At 38.1% G+C, this 15,988-nt stretch overlaps 1 protein-coding gene across 2 annotated transcripts in view; it reads left to right on the forward strand.

The window, feature by feature from the left end:
- The first annotated feature begins 628 nt into the window (after nucleotides 1–628).
- Nucleotides 629–15,988, forward strand: part of LOC124170202 (oocyte zinc finger protein XlCOF6-like) — a 67,666-nt gene continuing 52,306 nt past the window's right edge. The window contains exons 1-5 of one of the 2 annotated variants that reach the window (XM_046548899.1): nucleotides 629–901; nucleotides 1,121–1,298; nucleotides 4,860–4,997; nucleotides 8,479–8,538; nucleotides 11,245–11,337. In XM_046548899.1, coding sequence (XP_046404855.1) covers nucleotides 1,164–1,298; nucleotides 4,860–4,997; nucleotides 8,479–8,538; nucleotides 11,245–11,337 — 426 coding nt within the window. In that variant the 5' untranslated portion in view covers nucleotides 629–901; nucleotides 1,121–1,163. The remainder of the gene's footprint in view (nucleotides 902–1,120; nucleotides 1,299–4,859; nucleotides 4,998–8,478; nucleotides 8,539–11,244; nucleotides 11,338–15,988) is intronic. The other variant, XM_046548900.1, reaches the window with a different exon arrangement.

The raw sequence follows: 15,988 nt of genomic DNA on the forward strand, positions 1-15,988 counted from the left end.
ATTCTGACTACGGTCAGGTTAGCCTGACCGGCGTCGGAAGCCGGGAATGGCCCTATATCGGCCCAAAACATGACAATTCAAAATTAACGTTTTTTTTTCTTAGATTTTCTCTATTATTTAATTTTTTTGGTACATTAATTTGCATTTTGTTTCATTTTTATTTTTTTGCACATATTTTATCAAAGTTTTATCATGTTCTTTTTTGGTTATGAACAATTTTATATATTTTTTGTTGTAAGTATTTTCATTTGTGTTCAATTCACAATAAAAACGTTAGACAATAACAATAATAATGATTTGAAATAAAAGCGACTTAGGAAAGAATTCGGAATTAGCGAATTAATTAATATTTCTTTTGGAAGTCTGTATAGCTTTTGAAGCGTTTAAATTGTACAGGGTAATCCCGTAGTGTCTTTGTAAACGGGTTACGTGAAAGGGAGTCCTGACGTCTCACAGCTTAATGAACTCGTGTATTTTGGTTATTTTATGAGCGCGTCTCATTTCTGCAATGGGAAAGAGTTTGCGTTGGTTTTGCAGCAACACGCAGATTTATATACTCCCGGGCACGGGTCATTGTATGCAGCGCTAACTTCCGGACTGCACGATATGCACAAAAACATGACAAACGTTAAGTCGGTGTAGGTTTAAAAAAAATATTTCGCATGTGTTGCTGGTTTTAGCAAGCAGTTAACGTTGTTTTCGAATCAGTGGCAGCTCTATCACCACCAATATATAATATCTAAGCGAATATATGTCATGTTAGCAACCATTATAAGGCATTGATAGTTGTTAGATGTTATCATTTTGCCATGTAATTCGCTCATACATGGATCTGCCTGGCAACCTGTTAATGTACCGTTCACCCTGAATAAAACTCGAGATCGGAAAGCTGGCAGCCACGGTGAGTTTAAAGAACATAATGGTGATATAATATTTTCTTCGACAGTTGACTGGATTATTCTAAAAATGGTTCTTGTCTTGAGGAGAATAGTAACGTTTCATGACCCAATTCATTTCGGAGACATTTGCTTCGTATCGTTTGTAGCAGTTGTATAAATTTACATTTTGCTTCACTCGCGTTCGTAATGAGTTGCTGATATTTTTCCGTTTTTTTATTTAGACGTGTCGAGCAAACCGGAATTACCCCCGAAGATCGCAGCAAGATGCTTAAAGATGATCTGGCTCGTCTCTGCAGACTATGCCTCATTCCAGGCGATTGGACCATCGACGTATTCAATCCTCGAGGAACTAATGGATTTCTCGTTTGGAGCATCATGGGTGAACTCGTCGAAATTCAGGTAAGATCCCTTAGCGAAAAAACTGTTGGATTTTAACAGTTACTGTTGAATTTTCTTGAGTTACTGTTGGATTTTAACTGTTACTGTTGGATCTTCTACAGTTACGGTTGGATTTCAACAATTACTGTTGGGTTTCCTCAGTTACTGTTGAATTTTCTACAGTTACTGTTGGATTCTGAGAAAAAGCCTTTCGAATGCAGGCTGGAGCTGTATTCTCCGTAATATGCATGACTATATTGTTTTGCTCTCCGAACATTATTGGACGCGTAACTCGCATATTGGTTACTAGCTCTCACCTGTCCATCCGCCAACAATTGGGACAGAGGCAGGGTTGATAAAAATCATGATTTTTTTCAAAAAAATCATTTTTGTTGATTTTTTTTATTTAAATCGGATTTTATTGATTTAAATGAGATTGTTATGATTCTCCATTCATCAAAAATTGAGTTATTTGCCAAACTAACTATTTGGGCAGCATATTGGAGAATGATCGTTTGCAGAAACAATAAGAGGCAACAACATTTAGTCAATCAGGGGAGAGAACAATGGAAATGCCAATGGCATCAAATTAAAAATTACACCAGCATAATATAAAATTGCCATTGGAAGTATCAAATGTGCAATATTATGCGGTTCTAAAGCATGTGAAGTTTAGAAAAATTTTGTAATTGCAACTTTGTATGGTGCCTACGCTTAGAAGTTAAATCAGAAAACAATTTTTGTTCAACGGATACACTAGTATTCTAACCAAAGCCATTTTTTTAAATTTTCATGTTGCATGCATTCCTACTGTATCATTTCTATTTAAGAGCCACCATTGTGCTGATAACTGTCGATTCATTGTATTAATTAAGAAATAAAAATCAAAATTATGCACTTGCAGCTTCCTTTTCTTGACTCTTTAAAAATCAAACATATAGATCTCATTATGATTTAAATCAACTGATTTTTTAAAATAAAAATCAAGTGATTTAAATCAATCAACCCTGGACAGAGGGTTTACTATTCTCCATAATATGCACACGTTTCCTCGCCACCTATGTGGTAGTGCACGAGGCGCATTTTTTAATCGTAGTTTCCCCAGTAGGTCTACTCCATGCAAAAAAAATTTTCTTCAAAAGAAAAAAAATTTCTTGAAAAGTGAAAATTTTCAATGCGCTAAAACGCTACGGCTAAGTATGAATGCTGGGGCAAGCCTGTGCGACGTCGTCCTGGTTCCCGCTGCTGCAAGTGAGGTGACCTTGGGGCAAGAATTTGAGCACTGATACAATGCAGGATGCTAGCAGGTAGCAGAGTACCCTGCTGGCTGGTAGCGCTTCGCTTAAATTAGGATTATTGATACCTTATCAAACGGAGAAAACTTTCCGACCATAGGCAGTTTTAATAGGTGATTATTAAGGCATGTTTCCCTGAGCTCTGTGCCTCATGCATGCATTGGTAATCTTAGACGATGTAAAACTCCTATCTACTTGTATAGAAACTAGGTCCCTGTGACGTCACGTGGAGTGGCATCGCATGGGCGCCAATCTGGCCTATTTCAAATGAGGATAAAATTGACCATTGCCATTCGTCTAAACCGGTATTTCTAAAACAAAATAATTAGTGTATTATGAATACTCTAATGGTGGGTAAGGAATCTCAAGCAATGCCTTTAGTTTTGTTTGGTTAAGGAAACTACCCTATGTATAGGATTCTTGAGCATATACAGCAAAACCTCTTTGTATCGTAATGGAGGGGACCAAAATTTGGGCAATTTGATGTATGGAGGTTCACTATAGAGAGGTTTCAGTGATAGGCACCATTTTTTCATATCCTTCGGAAATGAAATGCACTATTGTCTTTTAAACCATTATATTTTTGCGTTAAAAATAATTCATGCATGCATTAGAGAACATATATTTAGTACCGTATATGTCTGAATATAGTCCCCCCCTTTTTTCCAGAAATTCCCGTGATAATAGTTAAAGGGGGGGGACTATATTCAAACCATTTTTTTTTATTTTTCCTGAAACTCATGCCTCAAAATTAGGGGGGTTGGGAGACTATATTCAGAGGGGCACTACATTAGGAGGAATACGGTATTTAATGATTACGCAGAGGGAGCGCTATCGCGTGATTTTTACCATGATTTGAGAGAAAACGATTGTATTGTTGTGCTGTTTAATACAGTGTACGGTTGGGCTCATTGTTGTTGCTTCATCTATTTAGTCACACACACAATGGAAGGGAAGCGTCACCATAGTTCGCACACCTTTATAGCCACTCGAGAGGCCTTGTCATGGAGCGTAGGCTCCTTTCCTGCGTTCTCGGATCTAAAAATATTTCATCACTTCTCTAAAAGTTGGTAACATCGATTTGTTTAACTCCAACTCCTTATAAGGGATAAGTCGTCTCACTACGCTTCCTTTATTACCTTCTACCATCTTCTGATTTATACAGTAGATTCCGTTTAATGGGTACACCGGTTACTTGGGGCAGCTGCTTAATCGGGGCAGATCTTGAAGAACAGAACCCAACAGATAGGAATATCCCAGAGTATTCTCCGCTTAATTGGGACAGCATGCCGCTTTATTGGGCCATGAGTCGGCGACATAGACTCTATACTCGCGATGAAATTAAAATTTTGTTTTAGAATACTATTTTTTTATATTTTCCTCCTTTGATTTACTCTTATTTTTCACAAATGTTCCTAATCTTGCCCTATTTTGAAAGCTCTTGTTGTTATAATATTCGCAAGAGGATAGGACTTTTCTTTAATAGGACTTAGTAAAAGACATTCATTCAGCGTCGCCTGAGGCTGTGAAAAATATTTTTAGCTAAATTGTTATAATTCTTAAAAATGATACTATATTAACTAAACTCGCTGATTTATTAATCAAAATAACAGTTTAATAAACTCATGTTGCATTATAAACATTCTTTAGTCTTCTTTCTACCATTTCAATGTTTTTTATGCCCATATACAAGAGAGTTCGCCTAATCGGGGCAGCCGCTTAATTGGGGCAAAGTGCACAAGTCCTGATATGTCCCAATTAACCGGAATCTACTGTATTATCAAAGATGAACGCCCTCCTAGCAGCATGCTCGGGATGAATTTTGCTGCATTGGAGGTGTGGGAGGGGTAGAAGCGAGCGTGGAGGGGAAGGGATCAGCCTGCGACTCTTGTATCCGCGACGCTGCGTGGGCGTTGGAATATTTTCTTCGCGGACATGGACTCTAATTTGGTATTTTGTGGCTAAACGGTGGCAGATATGTCAAAAATGCATGAAATTTTTGATCTAAGGGTAGTAATTCGGCAAAATCCATAGGAAATGACCATAAAATACTATATTTTTCGAATTTCGACCTTCCCCCCCTAAATTGCATTTGAGCTAGGGTCGGGGATTCACCCAGAGGTCTCAAATTTTTCAGGCCTTATTTTTGATCGGTCCCACAACTTTTTTTCATTGGGCCAGATGGATTTTGAAAAAAAATTGATTTTTCCGATCTGCCCTAGTATATGTACAGTATAATACAGTGTACGGTTGGGCTTATTGTTGTTTTTTTCAATTGCCTTTTCAGTGCAGTCCCCACGACGGATTACCCTCTCGGATATGTGGAGCGTGCATGGAGAAACTGGCAAACTTCAAAACGTTCAAGAAAAAGTGCATCAACTCACGCATCAAGCTGCTGCAGTTGCAGATGAACGTTGGACTGATTGTGAGTGCATGTCGCCTGTATCAACGCTTCAGCTGCGGAAAGTGTGCATCGGGAAGCCCATCAGCAGTTAGGGCTAAGAATGCTACATATGTAGTACATTCCCCTACAGATGAGTTAGTTACTGTAAAGGCCGTTTTACACGGTACAAGGAATTGTGCAATCTGACGTACGTGCAAAGGCGCAATCAAAATTGCATCGTGTAAAGCGGTGAATTGCTAGAACACATGCGAGAATGCGTGGACGCAAGATGCCAAAATAGCCCGTTCTAATTTCGTCCATGCATTCGCGCAATTCCACGGCATTTTAGAAATTAATGCAGCTCTAATCTGCGCAATACCGTGCCCCGTGTAAAACGGCCTTAATGGTTAGTGTCATCAACTCCCACCCATAGGGTCGGGGTTCGAGGCTTATTCGTGGCAGTATATTTAGCAGTCTTCATTTATTTAGATCATACGGTGACAAGAATTTAATTCATTTTAATGTTTTAAATAAAGCCACTAATGAAAATCGAGAATTTTGTAATTGCAAAAAAAACTTTGATTGAAGTGATCTGAGTCTTTTTCTATTACACTCTACGTACACGCTCGCGAGCATTGTCGGGGCCCGCAGTGATCGCCAGCCAGCTGACCGCGGCAGACTGCCCCAGGCGTTACAATCAGTTAAAGAAGTAGGTTTCAGAGGTTTGTTATAATTAGAGCGCGGAAAAAAGTCTCCAAATTTTCCAAAAAAGTCGCCTAAAAAGTCATCAATATTTTTTTAAAAAGTCTCTTTAAAAGTCTGAGTTATTTCCATGAGAAAGTGGCTGAATTTAACTGAATTGATGGAGAAAAGAGGGTAGAGATGAGTATTCGTGGGTTTACGTGTTATTTCATGGACTTTTAAGACAGGAGATCACCATAATTTACTAAATATTTTTTTTTTATTCTGAATAACACTTTCTTTGACGATCAGCAATTGCTTAAGAATATAGTTGACCCCTGTAATTCTTTTTAGCTGATTAATATCTATCTTTATTTTGAAATAGGGAAATTAAAGTCAAATTACAGGTTGTGGGCAACAGATTTTATTCATTAATTGTATGATAAAGGAAAAAACGTATTTTCATTCACTTTGAGTTGTATTCTCAAAAAATTATTTAACGATTTAGTGACAGATAAGGTTTTTTTCTATGTTCTCTATGGTAAATGTTGTGCGACGTTTGGTCAAAATAAGTTTATACATCGAAAACGATTGCTCAACTTCACATGTTGTAATAGGAGCATATCGCAGGGTAGCCACTTAAGGTGAGTTTTTGTAAAACATTAAATGTCTGCCTCTTGACCTCTCCATTGAGAGTCTGAGCTATATCAGTCATTAACTTGTAGCCTTCGTTTTCATCCAAAACTTTGCAGAATTTGCCATAAATACTTACGGCTTGTTCACCCTTTACACATTCAAGTTTCTTCTTCACATCCATTATTGGCGACACCGAATCACTGAGGCTCGGGATAGAAGATTCAAGATATTTGATTTTTTTCTACCAAAAACCTTAAGGATGTAAACCTTAACCTTAACCATTATCTATACATTCTGCATCGTCTTCCGGGTCAATATTCTGTATGACTTGAAGTAAAAAATTAAAATACAATTTTCTTCTTTAATTTAGAACGCGCAGTTGTAGTTATTTTTAAATGAGTAAAATTGCAGGAATTCAATTTCATATAATGAAATTGATTCATCAGTCGCAATCATAACTACGAATAATTATTTACATTCTTAATTTTCTCGAAGTGTTGTGCATTGACGCAGGCTGCTAGCAGGTAGCAGAGTACCCTGCTAGCTGGTAGTGCTTGCCTTAAATAAGGATTGTTTATACCTTATCAAACGAAGGAAACTTTCTGACCTTAGGCAGTTTTAATGTGTGATTATTAAGACATGTTTCCCTGAGCTCTGTGCCTCATGCATACATTGGTAATTTCATACGATGTAAAACTCCTATCTACTTCTATAGAAACTAGGTCCCTGTGATGTCACCTGGAGTGGCATAGCATGGGAGCCAATCTGGCCTTTTTAAAATGAGGATACATTTTACCATTGCCATTCGTCTAAACTGGGATTTATTAAAACAAATAATTTGTATATTATGAATACACTAATGGTGGGTAATGAATGGCAATCAATGCCTTTCGTTTTCTTTGATGAAGGAAACTACACTATTACTTCCCTGTGATGTGGAGACTAAATAATGGATCCATAAAGATGATTTAAAAAAACTTTTTTAGAGCATTTATCACTGTTTTTAGAGAAAGCATGTTTTTATAGAATTTCATTTTATTTTATTATTACACCAAACTCCTCGACATTTTTTTGAATTAACCAAATCTTAGAATACAAAATAATAGACTTCTGGACTTACAGTATTAGTATCTTGTGGCGAATCGCAATGAATGCCTTTCGTTTTCTTTGATGAAGGAAACTACCCTATTAACCTTTTCCCTACTGCACACGTATATATACGTTTCCTGACCCGGGAGACGATGGCTGTATATATACATGTGAGATTTTCGCGGCCAGGAGATCGAAAGCCGTATGTATACGTTTTCTAGCTCCCCCCCTTGTAAGATGGTCGCGGGTTATGACGTCTTTGTCTCGGCACCCAACGCTTTGGGGTTTAGGATTAACCCTCGGAATCAGGGAGCAGGTACTGGGACCCTTCGTCTTTTATAACCCCTCTTAGTGGTAAGGGACAGCGGTCATACAATTATTTATACAGTCAATTTTCGAAATAAATATTTGTTCATTTCTCAAGAAATATACACTAAGAAATGAATTATTTGTCTTTTGAGCTGCGTTTTGAATTTTTAAACGAAATTCTACGACAAATTTTAACTTATATCTCGACTTATGAATGAACATCAACATGGAAATTGTTGCTGCGTTAATAATGGTCTCCGAACTTCGTTAAAAATTTGACAATCCTCAGAAAAAAATGAGGAATTCAATTCAAAGTCTGCAATTTACGTGCAAGCAACAATTATCCAATTGCTAAATACATAGGTATAAGCAATACATAAGTTGACCGCGAGCCAATGCCGCAGGTATGGTCATAAACCCGGAAAGGAGAGAGCACAACTACTCTCGAAGTCCGAGATAATGCGAAGTCCCTGCGTGGAGGGGTCGAAAAAGGTTCCGCGAGACCCTTCTTAACGAATGCCCTCCAAAAATGCTCCGTACCACGAGAAAGAAGAGTCTCTTGGGGCTCAGTACAGCAGTCATGCTAAGACGAAAACTCCGCCCTCTCGAAAGGGTTAAGTAAGGTTAACATGGAATTTTGTAAAATTTCTCTGGAATAGCAGTAATTATTAATAAATTTTTCTGCTTTGATTGGATGGACACCTTCATTATTAGCCGATGCATTGCTTGCTATCTGACTTAGGTATTTGTAAGACATTGAAGCATGTAGATTTTCAGTGTGTGATCGTGTCTCTCTTTGGTTTTGCAGAAGCCCAAGAGAGTTGAGGATGTGGAGCAGAGGGAAAAGGGAACTTCAAAAGCTGCTGGGGTGAGAATCAAGTACCCATTACAATTTAACTCAATTCAGGCACAAATTGCCATGATACAGTAAAACCTCTTTACATCGTAATAGAGGGGACCAAAATTTAGGCAATTTGGTGTATGGAGGTTCACTATAGAGAGGTTTTAGTTATAGGCACCATTTTTTCATATCCTGCGGAAATGAAATGCACTACTGTCTTTTAAACCATTATATTTTTTTTCTTTAAACACACATGCATGCATCAGTGAACATTTATTAATTATTTAATAATTACAGAAAGCGAGCACTATGGCATTATTTTTACCATGATTCGAGAGAAAACGATGTGATCTCTCTTAATCCAACAGTCACTTAAAATGATTAGGGTAGTTGGATACGTTTTTATGTTCTTTATTGTAAGGTATGCTCTCATATTGAACAAAATGGCCACAACTAATGATTAACGTGAAAATTACAGCATATTAACCCTTTCCTGCCGGAGACTACGAAAGCAAAACTTTACCACGCTACGAGTAGCATAAGAACATTTTAAAACTCTCCTTACGGAGCTCTTTTTTGGGGGTGAGTTGCCCGGGTACACTCGTCCCTCGGATTTGGGACCCAACTCAATGGGGCGCCCAGCCATTATCCCTGCCTCTCACCCGACCCTCGGACCCTTTCTTAGCGGGAGTCCGTGGTCAACTTATTATTTTACGGGTGTTTTTTATAAATAATTATTGATTACGATTTCTGAGAAATTACACTTACATAATAATAACTGACATATTTTTAAGCATGGTGAAATTTTAAACGGGTTTCTAGCGTTGATAATAACCTAGTTAGGACCTTTTCATTTTTCAGAAGGTTAGATGTTTGAAGTTTTTTAGAAGGTAAGGAGAGAAATTAGAGAGGGAATGCATTCTCGTATGGGCAGGCATAAGTACTAAGAAATGGGTTTTAGTGATAACGTTTTCATGGAAGTTAAGGATGCATTCAGCGATAAAGGAAAAAGGGTAGGGAAATAAGAATGCAAGCCTGAAAACCCATGAAAGAAGTAGCACAATAGCATATTGAGGATCGCTTTTCTTAGAATCGGAGAGGGCCATCGAAAAATTTGGCAAAAATGTCATTTGCGCTCAACACCTGGACTGTATGAATGCACGTGCGATATCATTGTGAGAGTGGAAGGTTTGGTTTTTCCGCTTAGTTTACCCGAGACATCGTCAGTCAGCTGAGCACATGTTCCACCCAAAATGAATGGCTAACAATAGGGCATACAACGCAGGTACGAAGTTGGATGTACAAGTTACATTACTTTGGAATACTGGCGTATTAGTAATTACTCGGGGGAAAATGAATGGATCAGAAAATAAAGGTTATGTAATGTAGGAAGTTATTGGAGTATTAAAGCATTCACATGGGAAGTTCGTTAAAAATAACACTAAAATTTCTTTTAAAATTTGCCTACGCACAGAACAAAACGAAGAATTCATTACAATAAATAAAAAATTTGAGTTTGCAACAAATTATTCTTTGCAAAAACCATTGCCGTTTCAACCACTTCACCGCAAGTTCCTGCTGTGGGAAGGATCATAAATGAGTGGGAGGGTCGGGCTTAATTGCCTAGGGGGAGGCACAAGGGTCTCCCTAAGCTGGGTCTCGGGCCGGGCCTGAATACAACGGACCATAGCTCCCGCTGCGGTCGGTTCCCATCCCCCGCGACAGCTATACCCGACATCAGGTCGTCTGTGTAGAAAAGTTTGCGACAGCTATACCCGAGGTCAGGTGTTCTGCAATATAAATTGCCCGTCGGCTCAACCCGACGTCCGGCACGAAAGGGTTAAAAGTGCATTTGAATAAATCACGGTCGAAGAAAGAGATGTGGAACGAATGCAAAAATGTCAATGGCTAATAATAATAAATTAAATCATGAATTTGGAGGTTTACGACCCTTAAGAAGATACTAGAGAACGAATCGCGGGTTGCGTCACGGCTAGCAATTGAGCGTACTAACCAGGAAAGCGCAATTTTTTCGAACGTACTAACCAAATACTTTTACCTGTATTTTGTTCGGATGGTACCGGGACCGAGAGAAATCGCCGTACTAAGGACGAAAACGTACTAACGAAGAACGTACTAACCAAGTTCCACTGTAATAATATATTGTTTGTTTTACGTAAATTATGAACATTGCAAGACATTTAAGTGTTAAGTTTGGTTTATCCGTGTTTTCCAATTATTCGTGCCGTTCCATTCTCTATTCTCGTCTTATTCTATATTTCTTGTTTATATTCACTTTCTTATGTTCATATTTCTTGTTTATATTCACTTTCTTATGTCCATATTTCTTTTGTTTGTCACCTTAAATTTTGTAATTAGCGTGTTACATCCAAGTGCGATTATTTATTTATTTTCTTGTCGAAAACATTGTATTGTCTTTTTTTTTCATGCACTAGGCGATACGCACTGTTCACATTTGACAGTATATATATTTATTTATTTACTTTTTGTCTCTTATTTATCTATCTCAATGTGAATTGTAGAAAGCTGTACTTACATTTTCTCATGGGCCACAGTGCCTACGAAAATAACCGATATTATTATTATTATTAATTATTATTCTCCCATTAGACCATTAGGATAATCGGGAGTGTACTGTACTTTACTGATAGGGAATCATTTTTATAAGCTTTCAATGTATGTAATATCATTATTATTTGTGCATACTTTCAGATCAAGGTGAAGCAGGAACCAATTGATGATGATGTGATGTTTGATGAAGACGAGACTGATGGGCGGAAATTGAGTGAAAGCATTCCGAGTGAGGTGAGTGGTGCTTTTTGTTGTGTTCATCCCTATTCATCGGGAAATAGATTCACTTAGGGTGTCCGGCAACTGGGGAAATCGGGAATTGTGGGTGAATTTTTCATCCCTGCGGTATGAGGCATGAGTCATCCTATTTACCCATAGAAGCCACACGCCTTTTACCTGGAAATGCCAGTGAGAAAAATGCAGCTCACAAGAATCCTGCAAATTTTAATGTGATCCTCGTTCTATTTTCCCTCAAATTCTTATCGTTTATTTCTCCAGAGTTTAGCGTTGGAACCAGGAAACCTTCGCAGGTATTAAATTTCTAACATTACCCTTAGTGAAAAAACTGTTTAAAAAAACTGTTGAAATATTCAACAGTTAATTGGGATTATTAATTAATCCAACAATAATTGCTGAAATCCAACAGTAATTGTTGAAACTCAACAGTAACTGTTGAAACTCAACAGTAACCGTAGAAAATCCAACAGTGACTAATGAAACCCAACAGTAACTGCTGAAGTCCAACAGTAATTGTTGAAATCCAACAAAAAACTGTAGAAAATCCAACAGTAACAGTGGAAAATCCAACAGTAACAGTGGAAAATCCAACAGTAACTCTAAAAATCCAACAGTAACTGTTAAAATCCAAAAGTAACTCTAATAATAAATAAATAAACTCTAATAAATAGATTCACTTAGGGTGTCCGGCAACTGGGGAATAATAATTTATTTATTTGCCAGACGACAAGTATTGTACATACATTGTATATGGCACGTCATGAATACAAAATCAAGTTGTATACAAAATGGCAGTTTAAATTCAAAGGCAGTTATAAAGATAAATATTCATCAACTGAGTAGAAACAATTGGATAGTAAAAAGTTTTTACACTTAGTTTTGAAGGTCGACAAACTCATGGGAGCTTTTAGGTTCTTCGGAAGCTTGTTATAAAGCCTTAGAGTCATTGTTCGAAAGCCACAGATAGCTTTCTTAGTACGTTCAAATGGGATAAGAATGTCTCCCTGCTGCATAGTACCCTGGTGATGAATATCCGAGTTCAGCGCAAAGTCCTTAAAGTTTGACTTGGCATATAATAAAACAGAAAGTATGTAGACACAGGGAATAGGTAGCACGCGAAGACATTTAAACAAAGGGTGACATGGGGTTCTACATGGTTTGTTTGCAATCAAACGTATAGCTCTTTTTTGGATTTTAAAAATGGTCACTGCATGGGGTGAAGAGCCCCAGTGTAGAATGGTGTATAGTAAATGGGGGTAGAATTCCCCATAGTAAATAATTAGAAGAACATCAATGGATGCAGTGGATCTAATTGATCTGATTAGGAAACACTTAGAGCTAAGATGAACAGCTAGATTAGAGACATGTTTTTCCCAGGAAAGATGCGCATCGATATTCATTCCCAGAAACATGGTTTCGTCAACCTGTGGATTACATGTTCCATTTAGGTCAACATTAAGCAAACTAGGGGTTTTATTGAAATAAATTGGGAATTGTGGGTGAATTTTTCATCCTTGGTATCATGCATGACTTATCCTATTTACCCGTAGAAGCCACACGCCTTTTTTCTGGAAATGCCGGTGAGAAAAATGTGGCTCACACAAATCCTACAAATTTTAAACCTGAGCCGCGTTCCATTTTCCCTTAAATTCTTATTACCTACTTCATTTGTTTAGCATTGAAACCAGGAAACCTTGGCAGGAATTATGTACATATCTAACATTATTTAACCTTATTCAGCATGGAAACCTAAATTAGGTAATCGATTTAGCAACGAATCATGAGATCCTATCCATGTGTAGGCTTTTGCAGTGAGGTTAGGATTCAGCTTGAAGGTTTTCGGGGTTACTACCGTGTAGATTAATCTCTGCAGACGACAGTTTCGCCGGCATTGCAGCAGGCTTCTTCAGGAGAGCCACGAGGAACCAACAACTGCACCTCTCGGCCATAGCTGAGCACACGTGGAGTGGGCCGAATCACAATCCCGACTATGACAATGCAAAAGTCATTGCCAATGAGAATAATAATAATAATATAATAATATTTATTTATCACCGTTGGCAAAAATACAATCCATGGCTACGTCAAGATTTGCATACAAAAAAAGATGCAATATAAAAGTACAAAAGACATAACGAGATGCGTACACCATATGTATATATATAGAATAAAAATACACAAAACGGAAAACCATACAAAAGCACATTACGATATCATATGTTTTTATGAGAATCTTCAAGGTATTCAGAGACACTGTAATAGCACTTTCTGAATAGGAGATTTTTAACCCTCCATTTAAACAAAGAAGGTTAAGAGACAGATTTAATTTCCTCAGGTATGTCATTAAAAATTGCAGAGGTGGAGTGGTAGGGGCCTTTCAGGCAAAGAGAACTTGAGTATTTCTGAGATACTTCCGTTGGATTATTAGGGAAGCTATATATACTATTAAGACACCGAACAACCTCAATAGGGAGGAAGGATACCAGCACATCCCTAACACATGGGGAAGAGTCCTCAAGAGTAAACCAGGAGCCAGACAGGACAGAGCCGGGAGATGCGGACCAATGAGAAGCCACCCGGGCCTCCTGAACCAGCCAATGAGAAGACACCGGCCTCCGACGGGGTCTATAAGAGATGGGCTATCTCCATTTCATTGAACTGAAGAAGCTTGCTGCAATGCTTATCACTATCTCATGCTGGAGAAGGCAGTGGCGCAGCGAGGGAGGGTTTTTGGGAGATAAACCCACCCAGAGCTTAGAGAAATTTTTAAGTTTAATTCATTCTACTTAATTGGATTGATGTTGCTAATAGGTTAGTGTAAGATTTAATAAATTATCCCTCAGAGAGCCGTAAAACTCAACATGTTGAACAATTTATCTTAAAACTCCAAAATTTATTAATCTCGCACCTACCGCTTATCCTGGTGGGTATTCCATACCCCCAAACACCCGGTATTAGTTGCACCTCAAGCCCCCCCAGCCTTAATTCCTAGCTTTGCCCCTGATCTCTTGTACCCTCTTTCATCCAGGGAGAACCCAAGGCCTCTAAGAGCGATTGTAATGCCACTCAAGGATTTTAATTGAATGAAAGTGGTGATTACGGAAAGTGACCGAGTTATCGGTTGATTAAAGAATGGTAGGATTAATTGTGTGATTTATTAAATGATATCTCAATGAGCGATCATTGTTTTCGTCCCTGAAAATATATCGCTTAAGCTATCAATCATTTGGGACTTATGAAATCGTTGTGTAGGCTTTTGTGTAGGTAGATCTCCACTTTATCCAACTATTCATGAGTTAATACAGTCGCAAGCTGTAAGACTATAGAACTCTCTTCCACGAAACACGCTTACAAAAGATCTCTGGAAATATCCAGCTCAAATGAAATGCTTCAAAAGCTGCAGACTTATACAAGAAATTTCAACTCGCTTAAATCAAGTTCTTTCCTATCATATTTGATCTAATTTAATTTTAAATATCATTTATTGGAATAGGGTAATAATTTAAAGCAATCAGCTCAGCCAACCGGTTGTAATTTAAATATAAAAAAAATTGAATTAGAAAAAATTAAAACTCTATTACATGAAGGATTTGCTTAAAAAAATAATATAAAAGAAAACCTATAAAAAAACAGAAAAGAGGCACGGGTGATACCAAGGATCTTCTCTTCATTGACCTGAAGAAGCCTGCTGCAATGCCGGCGAAACTGTAGTCTGCAAAGATGAATCTACACGGTAGTAACCCCAAAAACCTCCACACTGAAGAGGCGGACATGCGGACCAATGAGAAGCCACTCGGGCCTCCTGTACCTAACATTTTATATATTTCCTGCCTCTAATATTTTATAATATGCTTGCATTGACGCAGTCGAAGGGTTAGGTGGAAGAGGGGACTTTTCAGTCTCAACCTCGCCCGAATAAAGACATTTTATTATTATTATTATTACCAGCCAATGAGAAGACACCGGCCTCCGACAGGATGTATAAGAGGCGGGCGATACCACGGATCTCCACTTCACTGGGTTCCCACTCAACCGTGAAAACCTTAAAACCGTGAATAAGCCGTTTGTTTACCGTGAAAAAACCTGGAAATATCAGCGAATTTCATCGTAAAACCTTAAAAATCTTTCAAACTTGTAGAAAAAGAACTGCAATTAACAGAGCAAAAAAAAAAGATATTTCAATCACGTTTCAAGGCCGAGCCACATACAGACACTGTCCACTCATTTATCACACGTATATTCGAAGTGCATTTATTGGTGCCTTGTGCCATGACAAGACATTGATCTTGAGCCTGTGATTGGAAGACAGGCAAACAAAGTGTTCATTAACCCTGGCGAAAAATCAGACACTTCTTTACTTCCCTACCTCACTGCTCCCTCCATTTTGCCACTCACAACCTTCACCTAAATTTTGATATCAATAGGTGACATCATGAGATAGCACTTTCATTGCTTCGTTTGAATTCACGGCGCCTGTCGCGGTTGATAAAGTTTTAGTTAACGTGCGGGCGGTGATTGTTACGTCGTCAATATTTCTGCCTAAAATGCCTTATCAACAGACCGTGAATTTTATGACATTTAGACAATGGATACGAAACCCTTGGGCGGGCTCGCGGGGTTACTCTCCTGGGCCGAGGTCTGAAGCGTT

The sequence above is a fragment of the Ischnura elegans genome, chromosome 13, assembly GCF_921293095.1.
Source record: "Ischnura elegans chromosome 13, ioIscEleg1.1, whole genome shotgun sequence".
In the NCBI taxonomy this organism is placed as follows: Eukaryota; Metazoa; Arthropoda; class Insecta; order Odonata; family Coenagrionidae; genus Ischnura; species Ischnura elegans.